The 25,207-nt window shown below is 38.0% G+C and overlaps 2 protein-coding genes across 10 annotated transcripts in view; one reads left to right on the top strand and one right to left on the bottom strand.

Annotated features, from left to right (window-relative positions):
• Positions 1–19,961, top strand: part of TEX10 (testis expressed 10) — a 50,892-nt gene extending 30,931 nt beyond the window's left edge. The window contains exons 10-15 of the mRNA XM_064658730.1: positions 3,466–3,554; positions 4,745–4,878; positions 15,175–15,255; positions 17,717–17,898; positions 18,867–19,077; positions 19,731–19,961. Of these exons, the coding sequence (XP_064514800.1) occupies positions 3,466–3,554; positions 4,745–4,878; positions 15,175–15,255; positions 17,717–17,898; positions 18,867–19,077; positions 19,731–19,844 (811 nt within the window). The 3' untranslated portion in view covers positions 19,845–19,961. The remainder of the gene's footprint in view (positions 1–3,465; positions 3,555–4,744; positions 4,879–15,174; positions 15,256–17,716; positions 17,899–18,866; positions 19,078–19,730) is intronic.
• Positions 19,962–20,277: 316 nt separating this feature from the next.
• The window catches only part of INVS (inversin), a 92,685-nt gene continuing 87,755 nt past the window's right edge, over positions 20,278–25,207 (bottom strand). For 5 of the 9 annotated variants that reach the window (XM_064658642.1, XM_064658652.1, XM_064658691.1 and 2 more), the window contains 3 exons: positions 24,964–25,196; positions 23,941–24,021; positions 20,278–21,134 (listed from right to left, as the gene is read on the bottom strand). In XM_064658642.1, coding sequence (XP_064514712.1) covers positions 21,019–21,134; positions 23,941–24,021; positions 24,964–25,196 — 430 coding nt within the window. In that variant the 3' untranslated portion in view covers positions 20,278–21,018. The other 4 variants (XM_064658683.1, XR_010431399.1, XM_064658660.1 and 1 more) reach the window with 4 other exon arrangements.

Here is a 25,207-nt window from a genome sequence, read left to right as displayed (position 1 = left end):
TAGACAGAACCAGTACACAGAAGTACCTGATGACTTTAGGAATTCAGTATGAAACATTTGGGTTCTGATTTTTCAGAACATTTAGCATTTTCTATCCTGAAAACAAAGGATTGACTTCAAATTCACTGTAAATGCAAGTGGAGCAGTAGAGATCGGATGGGTCTGTGAGATGTTCTTGAAGCTGTATCATTCCACAGCTGTTAGTGCCTGTTTTAGTTTTTTACTTACTGTTGAGCTGTTGCAGGGCTGGGGATAACTAGCAGAAAATAAGGGGTGAGAGAAGCCTCCACTATGAATAATGTGGGTTTTATTCTGTTCTAAAAGTAAAAAAAAATCTGATGATATTTTGAAAAATATTTTACTACTGACTTCCTGTCTTCCAATTTTAAAAAGTATTTATCTAGCACCTCATAGAACCTCTGCAATACAGATGGGAGAGTGATCCAGTATAATGCCTGAAACCTATTTGTTTACCTGAATTTGTGAGCTAATTTTCTTCTACTGTTTTTTTTTTAACTGTCTCATGCCTCATGCACTGTGCACGTTATAGATGATGTGATAAATAAAGCAGGAACAGGTCAGACTGTGCTGTCCTTCCTTGTGTAATCCTGATCGATCCATTCATCCTTGATTTGAATGAGGCATAGATCTATTTTTTTTTTTAGAGAAAATATGACACATAGTATTATCATACTCCAAGGTGTATTCACAGAGAGGCCAAGCTGAAGATTACAGGCAACCTTCTCTGTCACTTTCTAAATTTAATGCTAGATTATTTTTAACCTTAATGCTCTTTTAACTTCGAGGCTTCTTCTATGCATGTAATAGCTTTCATTTTCTAAAAAAGTAAAGTGCAGTTGAATTTGGGTATCTTGGTTTTGTGTGTGTGACTCAGTAAAACTCGCTTGTAGATGAGTCTTAAAACTATTTAACAGCTCTGTCAAGGACTTGTGCTTTACACTGCCTCCATGTTCCCTGGGCAGAACTGCAGGGATTCTCTCTGCTTTCTCTTACATTTACACCAGTGGCACTTAGCCTGGCATGCTGTTAGGATGCTTAATGTGCTTGTCCTGTTTTCGAGTGTGCAGATAATCAAATGTGGATAGGCAAACAAAACTAATGAATGTTTGATTTTCAGATGTTTAGCAATAAGCTTCAGAATCATTTTTCCTGTCCAGGGATCTTCTAAAACTGTTGCAGTTTGTGTTCGCTATTCTGCAGTGAATCCTGAGTTTTTGTTCATTCTCTTCTAGAGTTCACGTAAAATTCTTGCATGCACTGGTCCTTTAGGGGGAATTCAACGTATCTGCTAACTGTTGCATGGAAAAATATTTTTTTATTTTATTATTTTAAACCAGATTCCAACTAGATTTGCCATGTAAGTCCCTATTCCCTGAATTCAGGCTTATCACAAGTTATTTCTATGTTTTCTCTTCCTGCCCAATATTTTTTTTTATTTTCACATTTCCCCAATCCCTTTGCAGCTTGTCATGTGACATATCTCTTCCAACCTCTTGCATTCCCACCATTTTGCTCAGTGGTTGCATCACAGTTTGAATTTATGTGTCCAGTAAGTTCTGAATTCTCCTAAATCTCTCTCCATGCTCCCCAAGGCTTATTTTGGTGTAATGAGCGACCTCAAGTCTGACTCATGATCCCTCTGCATCAGATGCAGGCAGTTCCTTCTGCTATGTTGAACAGGACATGGGCTTCAATCTCTCTAGTATATGGATCTAATTCTTGTGTGAATATTCACCTTATGTAGGGAAATAGGTGGCAAGAGCTCTTGCTGGTTTAGTTGAGTATGTGTGAAATCTCTCTGATGCTGTAATCAATGGGACTGGGACCTCCTTGGAAGGACAGAAAAAATTCTTTGTTCTCTGTGGCCAAGGGGTTTGACTCAGGAGAACTCAGTGTTGGCAGCCAAGTTGTCAGCCTTACTTTAGATTGAGAGACTGCAAGTTAAGAAAAGGAAGTAGTGACTTTGCAGTGCAGGCAGCTCTGCATGGTCCCTGCTAGTACCCAGGCGGCCTTTGGTCCTTCTCTGAGGCCTGGCTCACTGTGTCGCCTGAAATATGACAAATCCTTACGTCCAGGCATTAAGAATACAACGTGAAGTGGGAGCTTTCTTTAATAAAGCCTTACTTTGTGCTCTCTCACCCAGCTGTGAATTTTTTTTTCCCTAGAATCAACTGTCCTACATGGTAGTCTGATGGAATCCTGAAGTTTTTGTTTAATTGAAAGAAATTCTGAAATTCTCTTTTATTTCCCCCAAGTAACTCCAGACGTGCATATTCTAGCTGTCATTTTTGTGGATGCTGAAATATTGTGGATGGATTTTCATGGGTGGCAAAATGTATATGCCTGGCACAAAGGTATTCCAAATTTTATATTTTTGCTCCCAAAGCATGGAGCTGTAAAAAATTTCTGCAAAACAAGTTTTCCAGAATTTTGTTATCCATGAGCTAAGCCATTTTGGCTGTTAGCAGAGAGAAATTAGGGGGAAAAAAATGATCTGAGGCAGATAGTTGGCTTGGAAAATTGCATTCAGAAGCTCTGAAATTTCACAAGATTGTAAGAACAGAAAGCAGCAATCTCTTACAGCAAAGATCCATAGTCTGCAGTGCCAAAAGCAGCATACAAGTCAATTTGAATAATATGCATTTTTCACATAATGTGATGTAGGTCTGAGGCGCAGCCTTTTGAGGGAAGCATGTGTGAGATGTACTTGTTCCCAGATCGTGGCTTTTTCCTAGTTCAGCACTGATACATGGCAAGTGGTGGCAGTGGTCAGTGGTGTCTGCTCCAAGTTTCCACAATCATGTACAGCTTCTAATTTGAGACACAAAAGTGGGCTGGTGCTCCACTTGTTACAGATTGCCCCCAAGAAGGGAAGTGTCAGGCAGTTTTGATAATGGGTTTGCTCCTGTCTTTGCATATTGCTCCTTTTTGTGTTCTAAATCTGCAGCCAAGTTTTTAACTTAGTTCTGTGTTTAATATCTTCAGCAAATCTAAAGTAGATTCTGAGACTGCTTTTAGATGGGATCTGTTGTTCATGTAAAAATCTGTATTAAAAGTAGTGGGTATAATGAAAATACAGTCCAGTTTTTGTAATATAATGACATTTACCAAGTAAGGGAAATAAAACTGGTTTAATTTACAATGTATTGACTGTTGTCACTATATTAAATGTTATACTGGTATTTCTGAAAAGTTGCTATCTCAGTAATTTAATCATCTTAACAACCTAAGCCCATGCAGGGGTAAAAAGTTCAGTATTGCCTGTCTTTAAAAGAGCAAGTTCTGTTTTGAAGCTATTTAAAATGCTATTCTAACAACAGCAGTTAGAAAAAGGAATGCTAAAATTAATAATTTAGGCATGCTAATTGATTGTATTATGCAGGTAGGTTGTGAATTCGTAATTATATAGTTTTTAATAAACTGTCTGCTATTGGTTTTGTGTAGATCATCCTTTGCAGGCTGGAAGTGCCAAGTGCAGGAAAATTCAATGAATGATGTGGACTATTTCAGCTTCTTGTTTTCAACCCTTATAGGTAATCCATATGAATGTAATAATTCAGAATTAACAAAATAGAATTTGTTTTGGTAGTAAATTACTGAATTTAATTCAGAATAAATGGTGTTGTAAGTACTTCCTGAAAGTAATTCTAATTTTGTTACATATTTTTGATATGAGATACCCTTTTTTCTCTTGATCTGACTTTTGATACCCTATACTTACACTTTTCCATTTGGGCTGAATATTTGCATACTTTTTCTTCATTCTAGCAACTTTCTTTGGAAAGTAAGAGAAAAACCTAAATTCAGCATATGACATGAACAGATTTTTTTTTCCTAGCTTGAAGTAGATGCCTTTTATTGGCTCATAACAATATAAATCAGTGCCTTTGGGATTTCCTGTGAACATGCTTACGCTATTAAAAACATTCCATCAGAATAAAGGAATCAAAGTATGTTGAAGTGAGCTGCCCAAGGTCAGCATGTGAGCAGAATTACTTCTGCTACTCTATTCTTACTCAGCTATAAAAATAGTTGTATTATGTGGTGATGCAACTTAGGGAAATTACAGTGGTTAAAATGGCGTAATATTACTAAGAAATAATTTCCAGTAACTTGTGCTGTGGTAAAAAATAAAGTGGCTTTTCTTCACCACCTCTGTTATTTATAGTGTTCAACTACTTTGTTTTCAAAAATTACCATTTTGTTCCTAAAACAGTGAAAAAAGTGCTGTCCTGATAACAGAGAAAATGGAAGCAAAACCAGTGACTGTTGTGCAGCAGTTTTACTGTTTTACTAAAACATCTAATACATGGCTAGAAATAATAAGCCAAATGATTTTTTTTTTTAACGTAACCCTGAGGTTACGTTAGGTTACTAAGTTATTGTAAACACGTGTCAAGTATTTTGTATTATACCTGTTTTTATTATTTTTAAAGATACATATATTAAAAATAGCATAACTTTGGCCTCTTAAAGTTATTTTTTTTAATACCAAATTATAGTTTAAATGGGTATGCCACTGATTTTTCAAGTATTTTTGTTTTCTTTCAGAAGTCAAAATTGTACTTCTATATACTTAATTTAAAATACCAAGCAAGAGCCTTCAATAAAAAAATCGTTATGCTGAGATAATTTAAAAGACAGTGTTTGTCAATGATGCTGTTGAAGTAGAACACTGCTTGGCTTGTTTTGTGATACTGTTGTACTGCTTCTTTTTCCCTAGGGTTTTCAAGAGAGGAGTTGGCTAGTCTCCAGGGCATTAGAGGAAAACCACACATTAGCCAGACACAGCTTTCACCTATCCGTCTTTACCTAACTGATCTGGACCAGTTTTTACACCACTGGGCTGTGACAGAGGTAATACATCAACACTAATTCTAAATGACAGCATACAAACGCCGAGTGCTCTCCAACCCTTTTCCACAGATGCCTAAATCTTGTTGAGATTTGAGTTGAAAAAAGAATGAAAAACATAATAGCTGTAAAAGAGCCAACATTTTTCTACAACCATCAGATAATATATTATCTGCTGCTTTAGAAGTTAAATGTTCCGACATGTAGAATGCAAAGCAATACTCATGGAAAAAATTGGTAGAAGCCTTGGTGGAAATTCTTGAACACTAATAAGATTAGGACCAGCAATATGTTTCAGCTTTCAAAAGCAAATTAATCGTAAAAATACCAGTACAAAGAGTTTTCTTGGAAGATAAATGCCACTGTTAATTAAAAAGCACTTGTATTAAATAAGGTTTCAACTTGGAGTAATATTAAGTTGGCATTGGTGATTATTTAGAATAACTTCTGGTGCTTAGTTAATCAAAATTTACTGGAATTAGAAACTTCACTGTGAATTCTGCACCCATGTCTAAGAGTATAAGAGCTGAAAGCTTAGTTTTATTGTTAGTTCTAAAGGGATTTGAGCCACCAGATTTTATTCAAAACAGGTGCATTAGTCATCTTTCTGGCTCAAGTCTTTTTATTGTTTAGCTCAACAGAAACCACTTTAAGGTGTGAAATCATGTTTTAATGACATTCCAGTTTGACAGTATTTATGAAATCATAGCCATGAATTCAGAAAGAAGAGTGAAACAGAAGATTTTAGTTGTATGGTTTTTCGTGGCAGTCTTTTTGGTTCAAGAAAGTGGAACAGTAGATGTTTTCTAATTCATAATGTTTAAGTGATAATGTACTGAAACTTATGATAGCCTGAAACACACACTGAATGTGTGCTGCTGTGTATTGAAAAGTATTTTAAGCAAGGTCGTTGTTTGGTACCATGACTGACACACATTTTTTGATGTCCTGCCTTTAGTCATTTGGCCTGTGGAGCAGCTAAACTTTGTAATTTGTTTTGCTTTGTCTCTTCTGGACAGTAACGAAGTGTTTTCTCACTAAAAATACCTTTCATCAGTATTGAAAGATCAGAATGCTCTCTCCCTGTCCTGTTCCTCTGTGAATGTACCAGTGATTACTTGTTTCTCAAAGAGTTAGCATAATCCCATACAGCATCTGAACGATTTATATATACACCATACCTGCTTCTGAAAATGTCACCTCTTGTGTCTTCTCCTTCCTCTTTTTGCTTCTGTCCCACAAATCTGTCAAAGTTAGTTGTGAAACTATGCAATAGGACTATTTTCACATAGGGAAGAGTGAAGTAGTTAGATTCCTTTTTTGTGCCTTTGGGTTCCTGGTTGCAAGTTGAGGTTATTTCTTCTACCACTTTCTTTTTGGTGTTTTGGTGCCAACAAGGAGAGTTGGTATTTTCAGAAACTTGAGACTTGCATTTGTTAAAGTAGCTTTTCTTAGGAAAGATCCAAGGTGCTCTCTCAAGTTCTCAGAAGTGGATGGCAATCATTAAGCAAAAAGCTGGATATTCTTGGTTGGTAATGAAAGATGATTTGGACATCCTATGGAGCATTGCACTACTTTTGCAGTTACGAGTCAACCTGAACTCTTTCTGGAGACTAATTTATGAAAGAGAGAGTAGGAACAAAAATCCCACGCATCAAAAATCTGTGCGAAGAAGGGTGAAACCTTCTAGACCCACCTGATTTTGTAGGCTCTTTACCAAACAGAGTTCTGAACTGTTGCTTTGTCCCAGTGGGAGTGGTCAAACACTGGAATAAGTAGCCTAGAGACATTGTGGTTCCCATCTAGGGACATATTCAGAAGCAGGCTAGACATGTTGTGACCTGCTCTAGCTGACTCTGCTTGAGCAGGAGCGTTGGTTTAGAGGAACTTGAGGGTTTTCTTTCCAACTTTAGCGATTCTGTGATTGTTTGAAAACTCTTCCCCTTGGAAAAACCCATAACTTTTGTTTCACCATCAACAAATCCCTTTGTTATTTTTGCTTTTGAGATTATTTTTGATTTTGTGTAATGAGATTCACTGTATGGGGAGGGGGGTTGTTACAGTTATATTTGATCTGAAAGTCAAACTGTTCCTGTTAAATGCTTGCCAGGTATTGCAATGCTGTTTGGGGTGTTCCCCCCAGATTTGCTATTTTTTCCCCACAGAATTTGTGAACAAAAAAGTAGGGACACCTCTTCAGTAGCTTGCTTTCTTACTGGAGAAACATCATGCTTTTGATGGAACTGGGTAGAGTGCACAGCTTCTGAATGCTGAATCTTTCCTGTGTTCCCTTGCTGGATAAGGAAGTTTATGGTGATTGTGTAATGTTAAGCAAAAATGTTTGTAGTAATTTAAAATACCTAGTAAGTGAGAACTCTGCTCGTTGTCTGCAGAGCAGGCACCATCCAGGCTGCTACTCTATGGTGGGAGTTGTTCATTTAAGAGTTTTCATCGTGTAGTTGTAATTCAGAGTTTCCTCGTAATGGAAAAGTATTTTATTGTGGATGAAAATAAATAAGGAACTCTGATGGAATTAGGATTTGATAGCCTGGTTTCCTATGAATAAATATGACTAGTGATCAGATTCCTATTAGCCCTTCCATCATCATCTTTCTTCCACCTCTTGTTTTGTCTAAAACACTGGCTAGTTTTTGGCTTGCTGCTAAAAAGAATAAAGTTGCAAATACTAATTGCCCAGAATGTTTATAAAAATAAGCAGGTGGATGAGAAAAAAGCCTCTAGATTAGCACAAGGTAGTTTAAAACTGTTTCAGCATCCTGCTTGGCAGCAGCCAGCTACCAGCCTGCGTGAGCATTGCTCCAGACCAAGTTCAGCAGGAGCTGTTGCTTGGCCCATGGGGGCATCAGGGGCTTGTGAGGCAGGAGCAGATGGGGTTATGGTACTGAAGAAGGGTCCCAGGTGTGAGGACTGTAGGAGGCCACGGCTTGTTGGCTTTATTGCTCACTGCTCAACTCTATTTCCAAACCCAGAGGAAAGCAGTCACAGCTTTGTCTCTAGCTGTGCAGGGAGTGGTCTGTGTTTCTAATGGTAAAGAACTGTAAGAGAGAATTTAATATATAACCAGACGCAGGCCAGAGATGCGGGAGAAGAAAAGGTGTGTCTCTGGAGAAAGAGCAAGTTCTGTAAAGAAAAAGAATTAACTTGAGGCCTTTTCAAACAGCAGTTTGGACTTCTGGAGTGTTATTATAGCCAGTGCACTTTGTAGCATGAGGATAACAGTAACTGGTAAAAGGGCCAAACAAATGCACTTCTGATAGGAACTAATGCTTTTAAGTGGTTTATAACAAAATCTGGTTTGAGATGGATACTGTTTGTAACTTTTTTTTTTTTGTCTCGAGAGTGGTAATTGGTATAGAGGAAATCTGAAGTAACATTACTTTTTGTGGAAGCTTTTAAATAGTGGACATTTTCACTTAAGGAGCAATGCTTAAGAGAAGTGTCTCTTTAAATGCTGTTTTGCATAGCTATAAAGGTTAGTCTTCATGATTTGTCTAAAAGTTGTGTTAAATGTGGGGATCTTGGTTCCTTTTCTGGAGCAACTTCTTCTTAAAATTACTTCTGTCTTGTTAAAGCCAATTATTTAAACGCATACCACCGTAGCTGAAATAAATGGGACTCCAGAATAAATGGTTGCAGCCTGAGGGAAGAGACTTTCAGTCTTGGCTCATTTTAACTGTGCCCATAGTGTTTGTCGGTAATATTGTTCACTCCCCTGTAATTGAATTGCTCTGCCAGTATCAAATGAAATAGTGCCCACAGAAATGAAGAGTTTAACAAGGTAACCGTGTATACATGGTAATTTCTGTTGTAATATTTGATGTTTGTGATGGCTGAACATTTCTGACGGGGAAGGCAAATGATAATTTGAAGATTTGCTTGAAGTCAAGATTCTAGAGCTATATCGAGCACATACCTGACCTGAAGAAATAAAATATTCATCCAAATGTTCAAAATGTTTAAGAACAAACACCAGGGAAGGTCAGCTGCTTTTAAAAGCAATCTTGAATTCAAAAACCTTGGGATGCATGTAATGAAATATACTAATCTGTGTCAAAAATGGATAAGCCTTGTGAAATACAGTTGGGAAAGCTGTATCTGCAGTGATATGCTATGAAAAATTACAGCAAATCAATAAAGATAGCAAGTCAATGCATGTAAATTAAAAGCCCTGCCAGGAGATTTGTCTTGAAGTCAATGGTGGTGTGCAGTGCTGTAGCTTGACTTCATGCAGAGATTAATGCTTAAAAAAAACACACTGAATTTTTAACATGTAGGTTTTGAGTTAAAGTTCCTGAAAGATTTCAACTTGTTGTCTTTATTGAGATTTCCAGGTTAGAGTTTCATTGGGTAGAAAAAGCAGCTGAGGGTAAATTAACTTCCTTTTAAATTATATTCCTTCTAAACTAGGAATATGCTATAATTTTAAACCTCTTTAAGGAGAATTCTTTTAGACATTCCATATAAGCCCACTAGTGTTTTGTAAAAACTGCATCCTATCCGAAGTTTAATGTTTAGAAATGAAAATAATTTTTTTTCTTGAAAGGTAACGCAAAGTCCAAAGAAACAGAAATTATTTAAGTAATGCCTTTAATAAATTAATAAAACTCTTTTTCAAAGGTCTCCTCCATAGTTTTCTTAAGACATAAAACTTAAACCCAAAACAAATAAAAATCCACCTAAACTAGCCCCCACCAATAAACCTCGAACACGTAAAACACGAACTCCTAGAAAGTCTAACTTGATCTTCAGGCCAGCGCTCCACTGTACCTGCATCATATACTTCCAGCATATCCTGTGATATCTTAGAGCCAGGAGCTCACATGTTACTGCATGTAACTAATGTGAATTAACATCTGCACAGTTACTGTGCATTGTGCTTTATATTCACATCCTGGCTTTTGATACCTAAACTAAATTTGCTCAAAAAGGCAGGTGTTGTGGGACAAGAGCTGAGTGTAGGGTTTTCCATGTTTTCAAGCCCTTTTGTTTGGAGAAGGGGCAGGCAGGTGAGTTTGGAGACCTGTACATCAGATGTTCCTTTGATTGTTCTGCACATGGCCTGACAAAAGAGAGATCCAGAGGAGGAACCGTTGGCCATGGTGACATTTTATAGCTGTGAGGAAGCTGCAGAGCTGTGAAAGAAGGGCTTTATTATGGCTGCAGGAGGATGAAACAAAAGCCTCTTGGGTAGCAAAGCTGTTTTGTGGTGTCCTTTCTCTGAATTTTGTTAGTAAGGTGGCTCTGAGAAGAGAACCAGACCTGTGCTGTTTTTTCAGGTATGGCTTTGTCTGCTCCTAGATAGCACATTAACTGTTGAGCATAAAACCTGGTTTTGCTGATAATAGTATTTCAGGAATGCCCCTCACTTAGTGAGCCAGTGGGATTGTCTCCAGCCCATAGTTCTCTGCCTCCTGACACCAAATCTTGCTGGTACCCAGATTGCAACACGTGATCATATTGTTGCACAGGAGTGAGCAGGGGTGATTGCAACTCAAATATTCGTGTCCAGTGGTGTTTCTGAGCCAGCAGTAGGATATGAAGTTTGTCTCATAATCCTAAGTCTTTGGAAATATGTACTCCATCAACATTTGGGATGCCATACATGTTCTTAAGCATTTGTAATTCTTAAGTAAGTTTTTGTAATCCCATTTTGCTGCCCTGAATGTAAAATTAGCACCATAGTGGTTTTTTTTTTCCTGTTGCTTGCCTATGTAATATTCTTCTGCAGTCTCTCTTCCTTCTTTTTGGCTTTTTCTTTTATTAACTTAGGTTTTATTTTGTTTTATTATGAATGTGGGGAGTTTTCATGTGGGTTTTTTATACTTTTTTTTTATCCTTCTTTTTTTCTGGAGTCAGTGAATCAGGAATACCTTTCACATCCGCCCCTGTGAGCTTACCCAAGGCAGATGAACAAAGATCTCTTGTTGTATGCAGCTTTCTCAACAACTCAGGGCACTGTTAATATTGCCCTGTCAAATCAATTTATTTCAGAAAGAGAAGCAGCACCTGTCAAGGGAGTACACTGTCTGATAAGCTAGGGTGCTTCAGGGGAAGCTGGCCAAGCTTCAGACAACAAGCTTCATTGCCTGCCCCATCACCTGAAAACTTCTCGTTTTCTACGCTCCGCAGTAACATGTTACACTGCATAGAGTCCCACTCCAAACAGTCATTTCACAAGGGCTTGGGAATTGACTGCAGAACAGCCTGTTACTTTTTACTTACCCATGTTGGAGGTCCATGTCAATGTGAATTGAAAAATATATTTTAAAGTTCACATTAGGATTTAGTGTCTAGTATGTGCCAACTTTCTTTTTTAATACGATCACTTCTCTGGGAGTCTGAACTGTCTTTGGTCTGACTCCACACAGTGGCTGGCTAAAATACTCGATCCATTATCTTTCCTGCTTTCTTGGGTTCCTCTCTGTGCTCACGCTTGTGTGTGTCTCCAGAGGAAGGTGAGTATTTTTCTTTGAAAAAATAGTACTTTGCACATGATTAAGCTTGAAATAATATGCAGATTTTCCCTGGAGAGTTACTGATAAATAGTTCCCTTGAGACTTTACGAATCAGGATTCTGTCATGTTATGGGAAGCATTGAGGGAACGGGAACAGTTCAGCAATGAAAAAAACATTATAGTCTTGGTTCATCAGGTTCATCAGCCCCTGTTGTGAGAGCTCACATTGAGACTGAGATTCCTTGGGTCACCCCAACTCTGTCTTTTGGAGTTGAGAGCATCTTACTAATGAATTCTTCTGATTCTACGTTAGAGTTATGGAAAAAACCTGTTTGAGATTGGGTTAACAGTCAGTTAGGGTGGCTGTCAGTAGCAAAAACGCTTGTTAGGATCTCCAAAAAGCCTGGGGCATGCTGTGCTCCTGGGCTGTCTTTCCAGCCTTTTCTTTCCTTCTTTCTTTCTTTCTTTCTTTCTTTTTTTTAAATTCCCTGTTTCAGTTGGCTGCTGTTGAAGTATGTCTTTGGTGTGGCAGGCAAGGAGGCCTATGTAGTACTGATTTCCCAAAGCACTAGAAGGGAACCTGCTGTGGTACTTGTGTGGCTCGTGAGTGTGCTGGGTAGTTGGGTTTATCTGATCAGTAAGGTTTGGTTTGAAAACCTGCCAGTGGATTACGGAGCCTGTAGCATTTGCTGCATAATGTTAACAGATAATCCCTGTATTTAAAAGAATGCTTTACTTTGGGTTAATCTATTCAAGTGGACATTCAAACAGAATTAAAAAGTTAAAAAAAAAAAACAACAAGCCAAAGCCACCCCTCCCTGATCAGAAATGCTCGCTCTCAATCCATTCACTTCAGCATTGCTCTGAAACAAAACTACACTGGCTTTGATCCAAAACCAATCTATGAATATGCCAAAAATGTGATAAATGCTAATCAAATGTAATATAATGAATCAGCTGTGACATTTTATTATGGAAATTAAATATCATGCAAAACCTTGCCTAAGGAAAATAAATTGTCAGGGAAAATACTAATTTTCATGTGATAATCAAGTTTTCTTTTCTTTTCATTTCCATGTCTAGAAACGTTTCAGTTTCACTTTTTATAAGAGGCATTTGGTATGAAAGCCATTTCAAGCAGGATTTAATTTATGGAATTGAAAAGACTTGCCACTCCCACTTAATCACAGGAAAACAGAACTGGATGTAGGGAGTGGTGGTGCTATTTTAAAAGTCAGAAAGATCTAAAAGGTTGAAAAATTAACTTGCACTTTACCACAATTCTTCTAAGCAAGTATGCTGTTCTTCAGTAGTATGATGCCCATTTTCTTTGCCAATTTGGGAAGAATATTGAGTGTTAGTGAACTGTACCTGTAGTGAAATACTCCTACAACTTGTCATCTCAGGGAGAACCTCAGTGGACTGGTAGGATTGTTCTAGGGACATAGTCCTAAGGGTGAATTATTAATAATGGTTTTATTAATAATGAAACTGTAGATTGCTGGGTGGGCCTGGTGGATTTGTCTTCAAGGTCTTTAGTTTGTTGACCTCTTGTGGGTATGCATTGAATTAAAAGGGATGTCTCTGGCATACTGTGTCTGATGTGACATGCTCACAAGCATATGGCAAACCCCATTTATAAACTGCCTAAGCTCTGTCTTATGAGCAACAAATGTCTCCTGCATTTTCTCCTTTCTAACCGTCCTTCCCAATTTCCATCTCATCTGCATTCCCAGCCAGCTATGATCATTGTTATATTTTGTTACTGACTGCTTATATTTGTCTTCCTGAAGTAGTTTTCACCACTTTGTTGTATTTTTAAGTAATACCTGTAAGACAGGAACTCTCTTTGTGCAATTTTTCTATGTCTCTTTGGTTTGAATTTGCCTTTCGTGAAAGTGAGCAACTCCTATTCTGCATAGTATGTCAGAAATAGTCTAATTCTAAGTAGGATGTTACAAAGTGGTATTGAACAGATGATCCTTATTCTGTCTGATCACTTCTATAGGGATTATCTTTATCTTTACCTCCTTGAAGTGACATTTGCCCATTTCATGGTTATATCATTTCATGGTCAGTTGTTACTCACAGAATTTTCTCCTCATTTCCAAGTGTTAAAACTCATAGCTACATGCAGAAGTTTTTATTAGTCTCCAAGCACATGACCCACCACTTTTGTTTCACTGAATTTTTTTCTGTAGCTGTTATTCATCAAATCCCTGCAATCTTTTCTGTAGGTTAGTCCAGTCCTCCTGCCTTGGCAGGGTTTCTCAGCTTTGAGCTGTCAGCCAACAGATTCCATCAGTGCAGCTTTACCTTTTGTGTAAGTGTTGCTCATTAAAATGCTAGGTCAGATTGGCATCAGAATTTGTCCTTGACATGACAATCCCCAGTAGTAACCTCTGTCACAGCTTGACTTTATTCCTTGACAGTGCTAATACACAGATGTTTTGAGTGCCTTTCTTGGGAATATTCCAGGGTACTTAATATTTTATCACTTTCAAATTGCAGTGTACAGAAGCCCTACTTATATTTAGGATGGAGTACTCAGTTTTAATAATAAGTACAGGTATTCAGTGCAAGAGTATCTATAGAATTGTCTTTTAAATAGTCCTACTAGTCAAACAAAACAGTTGCATTACACCTTTAATGCTCATTAACACAAGCAATGTCCTGAAAGCCCTACAGTATTATGTTCCACCAGGCAGATGTGTAAAGGGTCTCCTGAATTTGTCCAGCTTAAACAGGGCTAAAAGCAGGTTTGGCATGTAATTTTGAAAAAAGCTGAGTGCACTTTTATATTACCACAAATGCTGCTGCTTGGCCATTTCTGCTTAGTCAAGATATTAGTAAAACTCTTGGACTTAAATTCCTTAAGTCCCTTAAACATCTGATCGTGATAAGCACAAACAGAAGATTCCATTCCTCATGTATTGGCTCTTCCATCTTCCTTGTCCTTGGGAAGACAGCACGATTGCTAATGGCCTAATAATGCACTTGTGCTGTGCACCTTGGCGCTCTGAGGGCTGCAGTTGACACTGGTGGGATGAGCAGTGAAAGTGAACAGAGAGAGGACACCCAAGCCCCTCGACTAGTTTGCAAATTATTGGAATAGATGGGAAGGAAAAGAGGAACAGCGAAAGCCATCTGCCAAGGATTGCAGTGCAGCTTAACAGCAGTTCTTCTAGAGCTCTGATTTTTTTTTACCCAATCCACGAGACAATAATGCATTTAAAGGTAGTTTTTATGGTAGTTTTTATGATAGTTGGCCTGATTATATAAGCACTACAAAGTCTTTGGCAGTTTATAAAACAGGATTTCCCTTTGTAGTATTACATTTTGTATCCTTTTCTGAACATCACATTTTTGGGAATGTACTGGAAAATAAGTTGGAAATGGATCTTTGCTACGTTCTTCTTTGTTATATTATTTTTCTGTCCTGTTTCACTGTGATTCTTCTGTTTCATGCTTCATGAAGTTGTTTGGAAAGTTGTTTTCTGAAATTCTTCACCTCCAAAGAAAGGCATTTGGAGGCTTTGTGTAGCTGGATAGAATATTTTTTTGTCTTCTGTCACACAGGTAAAATGCAGAAAGCCTCTCCCAAAAATAATAGTGCAGATCATCGTCTCTTTAAATAAATGAACAATTTATGTTGACAGTGTTACTCTTACACACTGTGAAGAATCAGTTACTTTGAGACAAAGCTGCTATGTGTCCCCGTAGGTACTTTGGATTTAGGTCTGTCAGCAAAGTATAACTGCACAGTGAATGACTGGTGGTTGCATTTTGAGTCCTTAAATATAATTTTGTTTTATTAAAACAGATGGTCTGCCACAGCCTGTCCACTATACCTTCACAAAGTCAGTGTTTTGACATTCTCCAGACTGGCATCTGTAAATATCTGGTAAGTACCATTTTATCTTCTAGGTTAAAAACTTCTTGTGATTACAGTCTCATTAACCCTGTAATCTGCTTATTTCATGTATAATTTCAGTATTTTAAAAGTTTAAAATATATCTAATAACTTTAAAAAATATCTAATAACTGTTGGTATCCAAACGTATATGGATGATTTTGCTCAGATTTCTGAATACTTCAGCTTGTTTTCAAAATGAAATGCTTCTTCATTTGGTTTGCTTTTCAAAAGAGTGACTAGCAGCTTTAGATGAATTTTTTACCTCATCAGTGTATGTAAGTACCTAAAGGGAGGGTATCAAGAGGATGAATCCAGGCTCTTCTTGGTGGTGCCAAGCAACAAGAGAAGAGGCAACGGGCAGAAACTGATGTATAGGGAGTGCCACTGGAACATAAGGAAGAACTTCTTTTCTGTGTGAGTGATCGTGCACTGGAACAGGTTGCCCGGAGAGGTTGTGGAGTCTCCCTCACTGGAGATACTCAAGAACCATCTGGACTCAGTCCTGTACCATGTGCTTTAGGATGACGCTGCTTGAGCAGGGAGGTTGGACCAGATGACCCACTGTGGTCTCTCCCAACCTGACCCATTCTGTGATTCTGTGAGTTTTACAGTCTGTCTTCTCTTTCTAATCCTGAACACTCCCTGAGCTGAGGATGAGGGTGGCAAAGCCAGAGCTGGGTGACAAGGTTTGCAGTTATCTGTGATGCTGCCTGATGAGAGGGAGGACCACAGGGTCTGCCTCTGCCCTCCTGTCACGGTGGTTCTACAACCTAAGAAGTGTCTGCAGTTCCATGTATGGAGCTCTACTGAGAAGTTACTAGACCAAAGCTTCCATAGGGAGTGGCTTACCTATAACCATAGTCTGGATTTTTGGGAGTGGTGTTGACTTAAATTAACTTTTAAATAGGCTTATGTGTTCTACTGCTCTGACCCTTTGAGAGCAAACAGTTAAGTGGGTTTTTATAGTTGACAAGACTGCTGCCCAAGATCTCTTAACTGGCTGCTGACACCCAACAGGGAGGAAAGGCACCATGTAGGCAACATCCTCCATAGGAACTTATTTGAGCAGCCTCATGTACTGGATTTGTATAAATTAAAACATCTGTGTCCACATCATCTTCCAGACTGGCTGCCTAACACATTTCATCAGCAGTGTTGGCTCATTTGATCTTCAGGATGCTTTCTTTACATGTAGACATTGATCTAGCTTGCTGTCATTTTTTCCTGTTTGGCCAGGAACATCATTATTAGTTTTTACTATTTAGTGCCTCAGTGTCCTGTAGTGTTCAGCAGGGTCTTGGTGACAGCTCTGGTCCACCTTCTGTCACACAGGAACACCATCGTTCTCCTGCCTCTGCATCTGGCTGGGGAAGGGTCAGCTTGGGACAGTGATCTGCACTCATGGCCTTGAAATATACCCAGTCTCTTAGGCTGGAACGATTTAAAAGTTTGAACCCATAGTTGTTCTTTTATCTTTTACCTCTCACAAGTAATTGTATGAATGAAATACATGTCACATTTCTGTAGCTTGTACTTTGATCTTTTTTTTTAAACATTTCTAAAAGAAACAGGTGACCTTGTTAAGTAAACCAACTGCCTCTGTCAGCTTAAAACAGTGTACTTGCAGGTGAGAAAGTTAGACTACTCTAAAATTCCTTAAATAGTTTTTTAATGGAAAATGGTGCCACACGAGCAATGCATGAATTTTTTTTTTTTTTTTATGGCTTTACAGGACAAGAATCAAGGGTACTTATTCCATAGCACTTCAAAATTTAAACTGCTTTCTAATTCACTGCCTCTACCCAAAAAAGATTTTTTTCTAAATTATTTATCGTGCCTATAAAATCCTTACTCAAGATGATGTTCTCTTTTTGACAACAGAAGAGCATCACCCCAGCCATGTGCTCACCATATATTTCATTAGCTTTAATTTATCTCAGTTCCTAATGCTCCTGCTGGATTTCAGAGGAGACTCACCCTGATGAGAATCTGGTAGAAGCTTTGCTTTCTGTAGTGTAAATCAGAGTTTCCTTCTACCTCAGTGGTTGCTCACTGCCATTTCAAGACATGGAAGGGATGCCCTGTCCCATGATATATGCTTAAAAGGAAAGACCTGTTCGGCCCAGAAGATTGCTTGTGCCTGCACTGTCATTCAGAGCAAGGCTTAAAGCAGTGCTGTGTTTTTTACGTATGTTTGAGATGAGTGCTTGTTTAAAGGGGATGGAATGAAGATGTCAATGTAACCTTCTGTTGGTATGGGTGGCAATTTCTTGGGAAAACAGGGATTTGAAAAAATGCAGTGGTATGTAGAACTTGAACAGAAACCAAGTAATACATGTCATGGTAGGAAAGAGGTTCATTCAGCTCTAAACATGTTTGTATCCCTGCAAAAAAACTTGTGTATAAAGTGATGAACTTGGGGTTGTTTTTTTTGTTTTGTTTTATACAGGTTGGATTGGTTGTAATACCTGATAGCACAGCTGGATCTGTTCTATGTGCCATAAATAAGCTCTTGGATCAAGCCTGCATTATAAGTGAAAACCTGCATAAGTTCTTGGCCTCTTGTTGTTACAGTCTTCTGTACTTTCTGCTAACTTTAGACAAAGAGGATGCAGAACATCTACAGAAAAGGTAAAGCTGCTCTTACCATGTTAATTGTCTCTGTCTTTGCAGCTACAAGTATTTAAAGATGTAAAATGAAAGGATACCACCCCTTGCTTCCCCCCCCCCGAGTTTGTTTTCCTGTCTTTTGCTTACTTCAAAACAGTACTTGGATATAAGAAAGACAGCTACAAAGTTAGCTGGAATTACTTAAAACAATAACTGAAGAAGGTTTCATCTTCTATTGTTCTACTTAGATGTCAGAACTATCCTGACTTTAGAAAGGTGGACATTTATCCCTTAATCCTTAGCCTTAGTTTCATTAGATACATTTAAAAACACTGCAAAGATTTGGCTTTATAAGCTTGTACTCTTTAGTGACCTGATGTTTCAGCTTCAACAAACTTCTCAGGCATCATTACGTAGACTGCAAATCCATTTGACTTAAAAAGAACCCAAAAGCTACAGATAACAGATTCAAATAAGTTTACCTGAAAAGCAGAAATGTCTTTAAACAAGTTAAACTTCAGTTTTTTCCATATATAGGAAAGTTGTTTAAAGCTTCCTGAAAAGACGTGCACTTAGAGCCGGAATCCTCCTTCACTTACTGTATTTAATGACTTGCATATCACAAAAATCTGAGTACTTTAATTTCTTACGAATCTTAAACAAAGATTCAAGTGTACCTGAACAATGACTGAACCAAAAACGTCTTCCCAGCTGCGTCAAGCAGAAATTACACTGTGCAAGAACTTCAGCAACATTTGTAGCTCCAGGGCTGGACCTTGTTCCAGTGCTGTACATAATTTTGGAATATTTTAAAATTCAGCATTTTCTGGTACAAGTTTTCTGCTTTGCTACTAATACTGGTGAAGGCAGCTGGCATGATTGAGGATATATATTTCAAGGATGCTGCTGTGAACTGGCTGCATGGCTGTCTAAGGAAATGTGCTGCTGTGAATTCAGTCATTTCAATTTTTATTCTGCTTTCCTCTCAGGGATATGCTGTGGGGATCGTGTATATCTGCATTAGCACTCCTGCCACGATTACTGAGGCTGATGCTGCAAAGCCTGCAAGTGAGCAGGATCTGTCGGGAAGAACTGCCTGTTGTTGCTCAGTTGCTTCGCTTACTAATGCAACACGGTCAGCTCAGGAGCCATATGATCACAAACGAGTTTCTGGTGCAACAGATCATCAAGGACATCATGGTATGAAACTTGCCAGAGACTGCATATACATCATGTTTATTTTTTAAAATAATTGCAAATGTTGAAGAAGATACTTTAAACAAAACAGTAGTGGTGGAAGCACGTGAGAGATTATGATGCAAGTTCTCCAACTTGCAAGTTTGGTTTCCTTTAGTGTCGAAAATCCCACAGCCAGTTCTTGTGATGTTCCACCATGCGTGGGTTGGGTTTGCTGTTGGGTATTTTTAACCACTTATAAATGCTGAGAAGAGTCAATTACTGGGCCATGGGCTACACTGATCTGTCGGTAGCAGTTCTCCCGTAGACTGGGTTAGTGAGCTCTCCTGCGTTAGTAGAACCACGCTCATTTGCATTTTAATTGCCTATAAATTGCAGAATGGGGAAGTAAGTGAATCACTCTAATTAAGAGTAAGGAAAGCACATGTGGTGTAATTCACACACTTGATAATGTAACACTGACTTAGTGTACCCAGTCATAACACTTTATTATTTGGGCTTTAAGAGACATACCATGTTGAAATATTTAAATGAGGAGAACAGTGTCACTGTGTGCAGGGGAACAAGGCTGCCTTGTACCTTTAACAGCACACCTGATTAACTGTAAAAACAAAGCAAAGTTTTGCAAGTTTTACCTTTTTTCTCCTTCTTCGTAGACACTGAAGAGCGGTGAAGTTCAAGAGCAGTGGCTAACAGACCTCCATTACTGTTTCAACATCTACCTTGCCTCTCATCCCCAGACACCTGGCCCTATGAACGCGGTATATTAAAGAGGTCGAACTGCATTTATTGTAAAGCATTTACTTCTATTTAGTTTTGAATGGAAGATGTTGGAACAAAGCTTGTCAATTTTTTTGTAAGTGAAACAATAAAAATTTTACAGAGAACTGCATACCTCTATTGCCTGTCTTTTCAAGCAAGTAGATGTTACTGGAAGGTGTTTTAATAGATGTGGTGACCACAGTGAGGGGTGTTAAAGAAAATGCAGTCTCCTTGAAGCTTAAGTGCTTGCAGAGAAACAGAGTTATATTGAATCTGGTCATCTGTTATTTTGAAGCATCATATCAAAAAAACTCAGAGTTATGTAATACTAAGTAGAAGAAAAAATAGAAAACAATATACTTTGAAAGTAGAGTAACATTTTTTATTTTTGCTGAGTTCATATTTTTTAAATACTTTGTGCAAGGTAAATACTGTACACTGTGGCAGCTGCAAAACTATTAAAAGAACTATTTTTTTTTTCCTAGAACAGGATCCTTTTTTTTTTTTTTTTTTGCTTTCTGTAGAAATTCTTTTCATGCATGTAGAAAAATAGTTATTAAAAAAATTGGTGATAATCTTAAAGAGTAGAAAATGCACCTCTAATAGTTTTCATAGGTTGTGAAAGCAATTTATTTACTCAGTGTTTTATGTCAACATCTCTGCTTTTCCCTCCAAATCCATAGTTAGCTAAAAACAATTGTTTCTTTAGTACAGAAGTGGAGCATGAAGGCTGTTCTTCCATTCCTGTTTGGATTTTGAAATTAATGTAATAAATTGGAGGTGAAGTAATACAGCAGTCTTTCAGAACTGCTAGAGCTTTAGTACATTTTCCTTCTCTTTCCAAACTGTGTTTGAACACAATTAACATTCCTATTTTTTTACAATGGAAAGCTTTGGTTGCCCCTGCAAGATTATTGTAATGCTGGGCTTAGTGCTTCATTTTCTCTTTCCAAATGCAATTCAGATTTCATCCTGTGTTGGTAAAGAAATTAACAGTTGCATTTAAAAACTAATTTGTACACAAAATTACTCCAACTCCTTAGAAGTCTGCTTGGCATGTAATACTGAGATAATACAAAATTGAAAATGTGTTCAAGTTTCATATGTCATAGATGGCTTATACATTATGAAAGATAACAATTGTACTGGAATGGATTTTAAATTCCAAACATTTGGTTTTGCTTAGTGCTTGAGTCTTGTATTTTTTGATTTTGCTGCAGTGGTTGGTCTCATGTTGTATGAAAATTGTTTTGATTTTCCCATGTTCTCCAGCAAATTAACACACTGTAGGTTGTTTACTGTAAAAGAACAAAATGGTTTTGATAAGTGACTCCAGAGGATGAAAAGTTTCATCTGCACTGCATTCTAGATTTCATAAACAGTGAATCTACTGAACATGCCCTTTTTTCCTGGCATCTCACTGTCGATTGCCTGTAAATAGTTTGGTTTCTGTGGCACCTGGTACAGCTTGCACAGAACACTGCTGCTGTGTGTGCTGGACTTCAGCAACCTGTAGTGGTGGAGCTTAACTCCACATTTACCCTCATAAATGAATGAAGGCTTCCAGACTAACACACTGCTCTTGGCTGAGTTTGCTGAAGAGCAGCAAGAAATTTTGTTGAGCAATATTTAGCAACATTAGGTGGGCCATTTCTAGAAAGTAGGGGAAACCCCGCCAGGGTTATAGCAAGTGCTCTTTGAATTATTAGAAAGCAAGAGTCAATGTCATCTGACCATTTTCCTCAGGTTTGAGTCTGGCTGAATGTCTGGGCTCATGCAATGTTTTTATTTCCTGCAATCTGCTTCAAATAATATGCATGTTTTCCCTTCCCAGTTTTGTAAATGTTTTGAGGCTAAATTTCAGTGCTCTATCCCCTTCTAGCCACGGTCCTTCTAAATCTGAATGTTTCATTGAGGGTGTGAACCCAGCACATTTTAAGGACTTCTTTCTAATGCCAAGAGTTGCAAAACGTCCTTCTTTACAACTCTGAAGATGCTTTAATGTCCACAGTGAAACCAGAAAACCGGGCTGTCTGGCCTGCTGAAGACAGACTCTTTACCATTTGCTAAATTGACACAAGACAATCTATTTAATAAATTTTAAAAAAAGCAACAAAAGGGAACAAATTCCAGGTTCTGAAATGTTTTAATGGTAACAATCTAAAAGGCCCTAATAGCTGGAATATTCTGAAGCACCTATCCAGTATCTGTATATCCCATTGCATGCTCCTTTTCCACCTGTCACCTGCTGCCTGCCTTACTTATTTGTACATTTCCTTTGAATACCTTCTGCATATCCCCCCTTCCGAAGTGTTTGACTGAGTTTGGTAGAGATTTGTCACCGCACACTTTTTCCATTACCTATATGAACATTAAAGCTAGAGCTGACAGTCAGTCTTCACCTTCCCAGATGTACCTTCTGCAAGGGAAGAATCAAACTGAACAGTCCATTCTGACCTACTCCAGGCACCTACGTCAGAAATGGAGTATCTGGCATTAGCCACTGACAGCTCTGAACTTTTCCAACAAACGTAATGTTGTCATGCACAAAGGCAGTCAGATGAAAAACATGTTATTGTCTTTTAAGTAAGGGCTAAAGTTCCCTGAGCTCCTATTAGGTGAATAAAAGTAGGTAGTGTTCTAAAGGAACTGGGCAGAGTTCCTATCACTATCCTATTCGTCACCAAGTTATCAAAGCAAAGGACACTCAAGCCTCAAAAGAAAGCCTTTTTATTTCAGAAGACAGGGAGATCTGTTGTCCTGAAAAGTTAAACGAAAAGAAGCATTATTTGCTAAAGCTCTTTTAAAATTTAGATTCATATCTGCATGAAGAGGTGGCAATCAAACACCTGTCTGGTCATGCCTCTTAATTAAAACAGTTCTCAGTGAAAGAAAAAAAGCCTCTGTCTCTTAGTGAGTCAGAAACTCACCTACAGTTCTAACAAACTCAAGGATAGGTCCACTGTTGGATTTCCTTCTGACTTCATAGTTTTGTTAAACTAGTTGGAAAATGTATTTTACTTCCTTTTGCAAATTACCTGAACTACTGTCTCCTTGAAGTGCTTGCTTAGTTCCTGTCTAGCTGTGTCCTGCCTCTAAGCCACGTGTAGTACAGCCACGAACACCAAATGCCCAACAAGGCTCTAAATCTTGACATGGTGAAGCACTAACATTACTATACCTCCCAACCCCAAGTAAGCACATAATACACTTGAAAAAGTCTTAAAAATGGCATTTAGTAAAGAAGTAGTAGGAGACATGATCTTAGAGCTTAATTTTTTAAGCCAGCTGTCAATTAATGCCACATGCATGAAAGTTCCAGCCTTTAATGACCCCAATAATACCTTTACAATCTTAGTTCTTTGACACCATTCTGTTTCACATGGTGCAGCCCCATATGTCTGCCAGCATGGCTTGACAGTCCTGATCTGCCAACCCTACTGCCCTGATACCAGTTCCAGACATAACGTTGCAGTTGCAAACAGACCTGGTAATGACAACGTGGCTTCTGAATTAAGGAGAAAAATAAATGCATGATTTTGTTATAGAGCCTTAAAACTTAACTGCAAACAAAATTCTATGAAATGACCAAAGCTCTATGCCCAGCACAGGATCCCCATTATGACATTTCAAAAGAAAGGGCAGAGATCAGATGAGTAGCTTTGGATTTTCAAGTTGTCATCTCTGCATTAAAGCATGTATTTGTAAAAAACAGGTGTGTAAATTCTTGGTACATGTAGCATTCTTTAGTTCTACAGGACTAGTAAATATTTGTGCTGCTGAACCCAAGTATGAACATCTGTCAGCAGTTTTAACCACAGGTGAATGTTATCTGCCTTAGCACTGTAAAAGTCCATTATATTAAGGTCTTTCCTAGTAATAGCCCAATGAAAACAGGTTTTCATCTAAATGTTTTGACATAAGAATAAAAGTGCAGTGCTCAACTAAGTCCAAAACTAGTGAAAGAGCGAGCATACAATCACAACAGTTTGGTCGTATTTTGAAAGGAGAGCCCAGTCCTTGAGCAGATTTTTTTCTTTTCTAAGAAGAAACCAATCTTGTATATATAAACATTAAAGTATTCTTAAAATGGATGTGTCCTACCTGAGACCAGCTGCACATCAGAAAATTTCAGCTTAGAAGGAGATCTTGTTGACTGACACACTTTGCCTTCCTGAGAACGCCCTTTAACAAACAATATGAACAGCTCTGTGTTTATTCACATAAACATGGTTATGTAAAGCTACAAACTATTTCGATAAGCTACAGCATTGTTTTATCCTAAAAATTATTCTAATTTCTGATGCAGAAACTCATGAGACGTTCTATATAATAGAAAATTGTGACAACCACAACTGAAATTTAAGTAAGGTTAAAATACCTGTTGGGGTTGTTATTAAAAAAAGGGGGGAAAAAAGGAAAATAAATTTATTAGCTTTATTTATGTTATCCTTTTTGGCTATCTAAGCTACAGAGCCATGACAGAAGTAACTTACCACCTGGTAAAGTACTTATACTTTGCATATCCTTACTCCATCAGTGACCCACATTGTAAAGGAACTCAAGGTCTAAAAGCAATGCTTTCCTCTACCCTTTCTTCAAGATGCATTCCTTTGCACTGTGCACATTCAGACACAATGCAAAGCAGTGCAGAGTCACTATAAAAGACAGTCTTTCCATAAAGACCACTTATGTTCAAACGTGAACATACTCTTCAAATGGAAATATTTTAAAACCAGCACAAACCAAAGTTTAAAATAATGCTTAAAAAAAATGAAACCAGGATCCAGATAGCCACGCTGCATGGATACAGTCTGCTATCCCCAGTTTAACTGCTTTGTTCTGTTTCCACATTGATATATGTGAGCAGCTCTGGCAACGGAATTATTTGGTTGCTCAAGACCTGTGCTGGAATAATGCTTTAGCAGAAGCCATTTTAAATCACAGAGTTGATGTTTGTTTTTTTAACCTGAAACTGAAACAAAATTACCCAGAACTCCTGAGATTAAGACTAATTTTTATAAATAGTTGAAATCCCTAACAATTGGGTAAAAAGCAAGTAGATGAATATACTCTGTTAAAAAGATGAAAACTTAGTTATTTAAAATAAAGTATAGTGAAAGTTACCATATATCTGCTTTAGGATAGACTGCTTGCTGGTTTTTATGGCTGAGCTGGTTTTGTTTACAGATTTCAGATTTTTACATGAAGGAACTGATTTCAGAAGGCCATGGTTCAGCTGTTTCTTCCAAGCAACCTGAATGAAGAAGGCAGCTGTCTCTTGTCTCCATTTGTCTTCATCTTCCTTGCACTGCCGCTTAGCACTAAGGAGCTGAAACAACTCCTGTCTTAGTTGGTAACTAGAGAGCAG

The sequence above is a fragment of the Pseudopipra pipra genome, chromosome 1 (genome assembly GCF_036250125.1).
Source record: "Pseudopipra pipra isolate bDixPip1 chromosome 1, bDixPip1.hap1, whole genome shotgun sequence".
Lineage (NCBI taxonomy): Eukaryota > Metazoa > Chordata > Aves > Passeriformes > Pipridae > Pseudopipra > Pseudopipra pipra.
The sequence above is the reverse complement of the archived record's forward strand: the minus strand, read 5'-3'. Positions and strand labels throughout refer to the sequence as shown.